This window comes from Chondrus crispus, genomic scaffold, assembly GCF_000350225.1.
Source record: "Chondrus crispus Stackhouse genomic scaffold, scaffold_122, whole genome shotgun sequence".
Taxonomy (NCBI): Eukaryota; Rhodophyta; class Florideophyceae; order Gigartinales; family Gigartinaceae; genus Chondrus; species Chondrus crispus.
Genome location: NW_005178988.1, coordinates 126,045 through 135,607, shown reverse-complemented (window position 1 = coordinate 135,607; position 9,563 = coordinate 126,045). Strand labels below are relative to the sequence as shown.

The window sequence follows — 9,563 nt, the reverse complement described above, 5'->3', positions numbered from 1 at the left end:
CCGCCCGCCCCCCGTCACCCCGCCTGCATCGCTGGCACGCGCCCCATCTTGCCCGCACGGTCACCATCCCGGTCTCTCGTCCACACCTCCCTTTTGCTGCCGCGCTCCCCTTCGCTCTTCGTCACAAGCTTAACGCCCCGCCACGACGTGTATCATCCTTGCCTACCGCCCGCTCGTCAACAGCACCACTACCTACTCATCTCATCACTATAAACATCATCTCCTCATCACCGCGCCACTCCCGTCTCCCTCCTCCGATGGACCAGAAAATGTCAGTCGGCCTTGATACCTCCATCGGCATGCCCGGACAGCCAAACTGGGTCCCAACACCATCTCCTCTCAAGTTTCAAACCCTTGACCCGTTGCCCGTCCAGGCAGAGTGGAAAAATCCTCTATCTGCCTCAGCTTCAGCTTCTGCAAACAGTACTTTCCGTTCAAGCACCCCGGCCATCAGCACCGGCCTCACTCCACCGTTTCCTCCGCTCGTCTCTCCGGGAGTCTCTGGTGAGATTGCAGGCGTCGTCGACAACCCGCCCCACACATCCACGTCGCTCTCCGACCTCTTCAACGTCCCCGCCTACCCTTTCTCTTCTGTCAAGACACACTCCCCGAACCCGCCGGGCATCAAGCGACCACCGAACCCGACTCCCCCGCCGCAGCAGCGACCTTCACTTCGCCCGCCGCAACCGCCATCCGCGTCACCATCCGCGGTTCACACGTCTCGCTCACAGGTCGAGCAGAAGAACCCCACTCCTCAACCTTCTTCAATGGCATACCCCACCCACTACGCTCGTCAGGGCGCGCCGCACCCGCCCCCGCTCATGCCGGTCCAGCAAATGTCACACATGTCTCAACCTCAGCAGCATCATCCAATCATCCCACAACAGCAGATGTCATACACTACCGCTCCACAACAACAGCAACACATGTCTCAGCCGCTCCAGCACGTCTCGGCCCCACAGCAACAAAGCTACGGCGGCTATTCAGTTTTGCCCCCGAATCAGCATCCGCAGGCACCTCAGCCAGCCCCACAGACTCCGCGGGTAGAGCCCATGATTGCGCCCCTCCCCAGACCAGGGGGTATGGCTGAGCAGGAGTCGGAGAAGAAGGACTCACCTCCTGTCATGCCTAGCACTGGCCATCGCTCGGTTCTAGGGTCTGGTGTTGTCTCCTCAGCTGTGCATGAAGCACAGGTTCGCGCTCGGATGAAGGCGGAGACATTCGCCAAAAACCGCAAGAGGAAGAGGCCGGGGCCCATCGAGGAGGAAAAACCAGAGAAGACGACTGACGAAGACTCCAAGCTCTCCACAGAGGATCTCAGGAAGAAAAGGTACCTCCGACGGCTGGCGTTAAATCGTGAGAGCGCAGCAGTATCAAGGGTGAGACGCAGAGAATATGTCAAGCTTCTCGAAGAGCAACTTGTAAATGCCGAGAAGCAGCGAGTGAAGCTTGCGAATGATCTCAGCGCCATGCAGGTGCAGCACTCGGAACTTCGTAAGCATCTCGTGCATCTGGAAGAGGTCGTCCGCAAGCGCAGTGGCCCCGCCGGAGCTGCAGAAGCAGGCCGTGAATCATATCCATAGGTGGCCTGAGCGTGACTTGAAAGACATTCGCTCTGAGCAACTGTGTTGCTAACTAGAAAATAAGACTGGGAACGTGTGGGTTTGACTGTCAGATGCACAGTAGCGCATTAAGTAAAGCATATATGCAACTCGTTGCGAAACCCTTTTAAATTGTCTGGCCTTTGTTTTATTGCGTATTCAGTGCTGAGCCGATGCATTCTGTGGACGTGAGCGGAAGAGCCTCCATTAGTTTGTCTTCTTCCTGTGCGATTGCGATGCAATTTCGACGAACACGAAGTTTTGTTACGCTGTTTGGTCAGGACTTGACCACGGGGGAGGGGAACAATACACTGGAGTAGTGCACCTGGCACGGAGCGTGGGACGATCGCTGTTGTTTATGCTTGGCAAGCATGGAAGAATAAACAGTGAGGCAGGAATCATCCCCGTGAACTAGATGACTTAGACGGAGCACTGCTCGCAATTGCTGCTGGCGCGACCTCATTGCACGTATCTTGGCTTCCTCGGTCACCGCGGCATCTACACCAGCAGTGACAATATGAGGACTGCTGCAAAACGGGTCAACGACCCTTTCGGAGCGTCGTGGCGATAGAATAATGCGTCAATCTGTGCCACAAAGAAGATAGCCTTTACACTGCGTACAGTGCAGCACTCTGCTATTAAGATTGATGAAACAGGACTCTGTCCTACTCGTCACTTGTTAAGTCTACCAGCACCAATGCTTCATGCGTTGCGGCATTAGGCCATAAGTTGTCGTGCCGACTGTAATACTGTACAAAAAAGGCAACCAAGCTCAGCGGGCAGGAGACAGCCTCTGTCCGATTCTGCGGGGATGACGAGCAGGGCGGGAATGACGAGCAGGGCGGGAATGTTCCTTGTCTTCCACGTGCGTTTGGGTTTCAGAGAGGGCAAAAAAAAGTTGATCTTAGGGTGGCGGTGTTTGGAAGCCGCGCTGGACGTTGATAGGTTTGGCGGGCGGTGGTGTGCACACGTCGTGCATGCGTGTGCCGGACGCGACGGCCACGCATGCACCCCTCGTCGGCGGCCACAGGACGGGGGGCGCATCGGGCCCACGACCTGATGTGCCTCACGATGGCACGGACAACGATGATGGCGTCAGTCAATAGCCAGAACTAATTCCACGGAAATAACAGACTCGGGCCGCGGGCGTGGTCCGGTCCGGAGCCGGTCCGGTCCAGACCGGACCGGACCGGACCGGTACTGTGGCAGGGGCACCAGAACGCTGACGTGGATGCCACCAGGTTGGAGGGTTTGCGTTTTTTGAAAATTGCAAGGGGCCTATGGCGTGCGCCCACTTGGAGCTGATGACGTCGGCAAGGATATGGCGTCATTGATTCGTGTGGTGGGACGATGGGCGGGCGGGCAGTTGTGGGTGAGTCGATGGAAACGACCATTCTTGCCCTTCCGGGGCGGGCCATGGGCTTTGTGATCTTTCCAACTGGGGAGAAGCGTGAACTATATCCACGTGTACAGAGTCAAGTGAACATGTGCGAGTGGGAAGTTGTTTCACATCGCTACTGCCTGGCCTGACCTGAAAATCGAATAAGTCAGCTAATCGATCTGAGAAGACTTTTGTGGCAGCTTTTTGGGAAGAGCGAGGCGGATACCCAGATCGGTGCAGTTGATGAGGTCAAATTGAGAAACTGTCGATGTGGCGATGGTTGAGGTATGATAAGGGAAGGATACTAAGGATACTGAACTACGGTTGGCACCCCGGTGCTCTATGACAGAGCTTACGCAAACGAGAATTTCAGCAATACAAATGCAGAAATTCTGCATCATCAATTGCCGAAACCCATTTCTGAAAAATTTGTGAACACTTTTCTAAAACGTTTACGCCAAACGTAGACTTTCAAACATGGGAGTATTAGTCGAAAAGGGCATGCAGTACAACTAGACACTGTAGAGTGGTACCATCGTCGCAACGACGGCGATCGAGGTAGCCGTCGATTGCACGATGGGGCGGGGGAGGCAAAAGGACCATCGCACAGCTTTGGTGAGACGTTAAAAAGTCCCTTCGCAAGTCGCGTTCTGCAATTCTGTTTGCAGACGATCTACACGACTCCGCATTCTGTCACACCACAGCAACTCTTAATTTGGCAATGAAAATGGCACATGCTACTGTATCAAGGACTATCAAGATTACATGTTTGCGGAGAGTTTGTGTGCGTTTCAGGTTGCGGGCGGCTCCCCCACGCCACCGCCCGCTTCCTCCCTCCCTCTCGCGGGTAACCGCAGCAGCCCGCGTCGTAGCATTCCCCGCTAATCTAGACCTCCATCACGAAGTGCCTCCCGCTCGCGACCAGACGCTCAACTCCCCGAACGGTTCGCTCCCGCTTGCCACCTTTGCGCCCGTGTCAGACCGCGCTTTCAGGTGCTGGTAACGCCATCGCGCTCGTGTAGCACTGTCCCTCGCCGACTCCGCGCTTCCGCTTCGTCCCGCCCGCCATTTGCGGCAGCCCCTCCCGCCGTCTCCCTCGCCGTCTCACCGTGCAGAAAATCAACGGCGCTGTCAGGCAGGGTACAATTTACACAATGGCACCCGACTCTACCGCAAGCGCGACGCAACAGCTCGCTAGCGTCGAGTTCTACAAGGCGCTATCTCCCCACTTCCAGCGCGTCTCTCACATGGGCGCGCCGTTTTCCGCCTCGCCGATGCGACGAAGCAGCTCCTGGGCGCGCCGTTCGTGCGCTGTGAGCCTGTCGTGCGACTCCTGCGCAAAGTCTGCGAGACACGTCCTGAGCTGTTGAAACTGGTCTGCGCCTGCACCACGCGACTCTCCCGTGGGGAGAGTGTGCGCGAGCGGGTCGGGCGAGCTCGTCGCTCCACACGGCCTCCCGTTGGGCCATGGCCCGCGTGCAGTTCGCGTCGGTTGGACGCGCTGTGCGATGAGGCGACCGGCGTGAGGAAGGCCGGGAGGGAGACGAGTGTGAGATGCGTAGGGAGATGAGGAAGGTGAGGCCGTTTGCAAGGTTAATGGCGGCGACGTTGAACGCCGGGTTGTCGCACGTGAGGACAGAATTGAGGGTGGAGGCGGCTAGGGAGACGGCAGAGATACTGGAGGCGGGGAAGGTGGGAGGGAAGGTTGTGTTTGGCGGAGAGCGGAATCCGATGGAGGCGCTCAAGGAACTGGTAGGGGTTGTTAAGTCGGACAAGGCGAGGAGGGTAAGGGTGACACAAGCGGTGGCGGCAACGAATTGGTAACCTTGTATTGCTGTGTATCATGCATGTATCCTATCAAACTACCGCCAATTACACGACACCTGTCCCTATCATTTCTCACAACCATGCTGAAATTCTCTTCACTAAAACTCACATTTCGGCAATTTTTGTCACGACTTGATTGCAGAATTCTGTATATGCAATTTCAGTGTAAGGTTTTTTGCAGAATTGTTTGCAGAAATCTGCAGAATCCGGTTTGCGTAAGCTCACTTAGTGAGCTTACGCAAACCGGATTCTTTATTTACGCAAACCGGATTCTATTTAAGTCGGCGCGACGGCAGCTCTGTGACCTCGCGCCCTCCCGGGTTGTCGGAATTTTGAACAACGTCTAAGAGTCTATTCAATTTTCATTTTAAAGTCAAGAACAAGATTACTAAACCATGAAGGCCTCAACGTCGCCGCGTGTGACTGCTGTACAGCGGAGTTTGCCTATCAAAGCTACTCTGTTGATGGTGGCGTACCTCCTCTTCACAAGGGTCAGCGCAAATACAGTCTGTAGCCCTGCGTCATTGCGAATTTGGGCACGGGACTACCCGATGAGTGGCTCAGTTGCCGATAGGCGTATGGCGCTGCCATCCACGTGCATCGTAAGTACTTTGAGAGACAAGTCTTATGAATTTGTGAAGGATGTTAGGAACGCGTGCAGGACGTGTACCACTGAGAGAGAGATGGCTGTCAAGACGAAAGATATTATCGTTGTGGCCAAGAAGACCCCCGGAGCTCTGACCTGCGGTTGCCACTTCGCGTGCATCAAGTGTCTGACCAAAGGCGAGGACTGCGCTGCGGGACTTGGTGGATGTGCAATCCTGGCGCACGAGGTAAGGTACAGAACGTCGGAACTGGCCAAACTGACTAGAGCCTCCGCAAACTGGTGTGCCACTCAATGTGAGAAGAGAATCACGGAGGGGCGGTGCACAAGCAGAAGGCTGGTTAATATCTAGACTTAGAAACGGATATGGTTAGTGATTACTGTCAAGCGCAACAACCTGGATCATCCGAAGGTAGACGAAGGGCTCAGGTGTGAGTGTGAGTATTGTCCTATGAAACGAATGGTGTGGGACCGGGTGTATTCTTCTTCGTAATGATGACTTGCTATGTAGGACTGAACTTTCACTTCCTATTGATGATTTACTATTGTTTGTATGAGAGTATAACGATCTTTTATGGTCGTATTGTAGTTCCTCGCAATTTGGTTTATGTGAGCGAACTGGGTTGGGTAGTATAAAAGGGTAGGCTTCTGACTCGACTAGCGAGAAGAATGAAGAGCCCAGCGAAAAAGGCAGATACACATAACACATCAAGGTCAGAAGCTTCCGTTCGTCGGAAGACCTGGATGAGTAAAACACCGTTCGTCGGTGCCACCGTTTTTTTCCAACTACTGTATTTTCCAGCCTGATTTTTCAGTATTTCTACATCCGGGGCCTCGTGCTTAAGGAACCTAGGGGACGTTTAGCAGCCACGGTAACCCGCATTACTGTGGAACTTCACTAATCATGACTTAGCCTTAATCGGCTAAATTTGGGGACGGATTTCAGACATCATGTCAATCTGGTCCCGAGACAAACAAAGAGAGTTAGAGAAAGATGAAGTTTACTCGGGCTACCAGACCGCGCTCACCCTTGTAGATCCCGGCTAACGCCGAGACCACGTAGTGGTCATTAGTTTTGTCCGACACCGCCCTCCTTCGTCACACCCATTAGGCCCTGCCGCTTCTGTGGCGGCAGGGGCCGCCAGCGCCGGAGCCTCGGCCGCACGCCGAGGGGCGAGCAAAGTAGAGAACGACTCTTAGACTTTGCTATATTCCGATAACCCGGGAGGGCGCGAGGTCACAGAGCGGCCGTCGCCGCCGACTTAATAGAGCACCGAGGTGCCAACCGTAGTTCAGTATCCTTAGTATCCTTCCCTTATCATACCTCAACCATGGCCACATCGACAGAAACGAGATGCTGCACAGTACCCTTCGAAGGGTAGTTTTCACAATCTAAAAATACGGCATCAGAAATTTGATACATTGTAGTTTGACTGCAGCAACCTACTGTAAGTTGATTGCAGCCTTGATTGCAGCAACCTACAGGTTGACTGTGACATGTACAACGGGGGCGGAGAGAGGTGTGACACTCAAAGCTGACAATGACATAGCTGTAATGCGCGGCGACAACAATGATCACCTGAGCCTGAGCTATGTACCTGGATTCTTGGGAGGTGCGCGAGGCACCTCCGAGGCTATAGACAACCTGGCCTAGGGGCGAGAGGCCCCAGCAAAGAAGGATACTTAGTTCAGTAATGAGATTGAAACATTAAACGGAAGAGGTCAAGAGAGGACCATATTTTGTTATGGTAGCATCGCATGAGCAAAAGCGTTTTTCTCAACAATTAAAACATTTAGTGAGTCGACCGTTAATATGTCTTCCGGAACAGATCACGACTCAGTTACGAAGCTTCCGAAGCTTAACAGCGCAAAAGACTATCTACACTGGCGTCGCCGTTTGTATGCCTTTATTCGGCGCAACGACATTGAACTGCTAGGGTTTTCAGAAGTTGCCGAGGATGCATCTACTGCCACGAGGAAGAAATGGCTCGAGGCCATGGTGAAGGCGAAGAGTGCGATTGTGTTAAGTCTGGGAACAGGACCTCTTGCTCAGCTTGCCGAACTCATCGATGACGATAACAAGACTGCAAAAGAACTTTGGGATTCTTTAGCAAAATTGCATACTACCTCCAATGCACAACTCATCATCAATTTGCAACATGAACTGGAAAACCTTTCATTCAAGGATGGTGAGAGTTGGGAACGCCATCTCGAGAAGTTCAATGATATAATCGGGAAATTGGAGTCCTACGATAAAAGGGTTGATGACAAGGCCTCAAAGCTAATAAGAACTCTACCCGAGTCGTTCGAGCCCTTCGCAATGGTCACAAACTCTGTTGGTATGTCTTTCGACAAGCTTCTTGTTGCAGTGGAAGGAGAAATCTTGAGGCGCAAGCGAAACTTGCCAAGAGGGACTTCTAATCCCACAGCTGCTTCGGCGGTCAATTCAGGAACGCAACTCATATCTCCACAAGGAGGTATTGGAAAGAAAAAAAAGGGTCCTTGCTATGTGTGCGGCAAGCTTGGGCATTACGCTTCTGACTGCTGGCACAAACAAGTCGGTTACCAACCCTTCTCGAAAAGGGGTTCATTCTTTCGAGGACAAGGACGCTATCGTACTCGAAGAGGTCGTGGAAATTTGCGTAACCGGGGAGGTTACAGAGACACAAGAGGGTACCGTAATTTCAATTTTCACCCTACTCCGCAAACACCATGGGCACAGGCACAACACCAAACCACACCATCTGGTCCTCACAACGGTGTCGAAAATGCAAGTCGTGGCAACCATTTATCCACTCAATATGCGTCGAACAACTCAATATCTCCGCTACCGCCTCTTTCAAATCCATCTAACCGTGATCGTTCATTCGGTTTCATGGCTGGTATGAAATTTCGCAGCTCAGTAGCAGTCTGCAATGAGGAAAAGTCAGCGGATGCCCTAATTGATTCAGGCGGTTCGCACCACTTTTTTCATTCAAGAGCTTCTTTCATAGTTTATGAAAAGGTTGCTGTTGAGGATGTGCTATCTGCGTCAGGAGTCTCCATTATCGTAGGAAAGGGAACTGTTATATTCCTCTCAACGGAGGGATGTACATCGACGCATTCCACACTCCAAAATTCTCTGCCAACATGCTATCAGTCGGACAACTGTCTGACAATTTTAACGTCTTGTTTACTCGGGATCCACCTGCTGTTAACAACTACAGCACATGTTTTCTTACGACCCGCTCTACAAACAGAACCATTTTCTACGTGAAGGCAAGTGAGGGACTATACAAGATGAGAATCCAAAATCAAAATACAGCCTCTCAAACCACCGCACCTCAAGGTGCGAGTTCAACGCTTCCTCTTTCGTCTTGCACATTATGTCATGCAAAAATTGCATCTTCGTCCCGTGTTGACTATTCTCTTCCCAACCATGCGCTAGAATGGCATTCAAAATTGGGACATCCAAACTCCGCTCGATATCTCCAACTTTCTGAACAATTTCCAAGCGTCCCAACTTTTCCGCGAGGTACATTGGATCACATACTCTGTGTTCCGTGCTCGCTGGGAAAAGCAAAACGAGCAACGATTCTACCTAGTCTAAGGTCAGTGTCTTTTCCGCTGGAATTAGCCCATCTTGATGTTCTTGGCCCAATTAATCCCACATCAATTGGAGGTCGTAGTTATGCTCTCGGCATAGTTGACGACTTCACGGCAAAGTCAAATGTTTATTTTCTTTCTGAAAAGTCTGAAGTAACACAACGCCTCATGGAGTACAAAGCTCGTGCCGAAAATGCGTCCGGATACCGTCTCATTAATGCTAGACTAGATGGAGCTGGTGAGAACGTCTCTAACGAACTCAAGATATACTGCAGGCATAATGGAATAAGGCTAGAGTATAGCCCTCCATATGCACCGCAGAGCAATGGTCTTGCGGAAAGATTCATGCAAGAGCTTGGAATGCGTTCTCGTGTTCTGCTTATTGATTCAAAGTTACCCAAATCCCTCTGGGCAGAAGCAATGTCTCACGGTAACTGGCTCAGAAACAGGTTACCATCTGAGAGAATCCAAGGAAAACTCCCCATTCTCATATGGGATTCGAGGACACGAATCGATTACGGCAGCCTACCTCCTTTTGGACAACCTGGTTTTGCATTTATCTACA

At 52.2% G+C, this 9,563-nt stretch overlaps 3 protein-coding genes; 2 read left to right on the top strand and 1 right to left on the bottom strand.

The window, feature by feature from the left end:
• Positions 1 to 1,733, top strand: part of CHC_T00002039001 (hypothetical protein) — a 2,283-nt gene extending 550 nt beyond the window's left edge. The window contains 2 exon segments of the mRNA XM_005713002.1: positions 1 to 1,583; positions 1,584 to 1,733. The exon segment at positions 1 to 1,583 is cut by the window's left edge and continues 550 nt beyond it. Coding sequence (XP_005713059.1) covers positions 1 to 1,583 — 1,583 coding nt within the window. The 3' untranslated portion in view covers positions 1,584 to 1,733.
• Positions 1,734 to 3,152: 1,419 nt separating this feature from the next.
• On the bottom strand, positions 3,153 to 3,380 carry CHC_T00002038001 (hypothetical protein). The gene has a single exon (XM_005713001.1). It carries the CDS (start codon positions 3,378 to 3,380, stop codon positions 3,153 to 3,155), a length of 228 nt encoding a protein of 75 aa, XP_005713058.1.
• A 756-nt stretch (positions 3,381 to 4,136) lies between these two features.
• CHC_T00002037001 (hypothetical protein) lies at positions 4,137 to 5,967 on the top strand. XM_005713000.1 is given in 2 exon segments: positions 4,137 to 4,352; positions 4,353 to 5,967. The coding sequence occupies 1 exon segment, from the start codon at positions 4,137 to 4,139 to the stop codon at positions 4,350 to 4,352; it is 216 nt and encodes a 71-aa protein (XP_005713057.1). The 3' UTR covers positions 4,353 to 5,967.
• Positions 5,968 to 9,563: the final 3,596 nt, after the last annotated feature.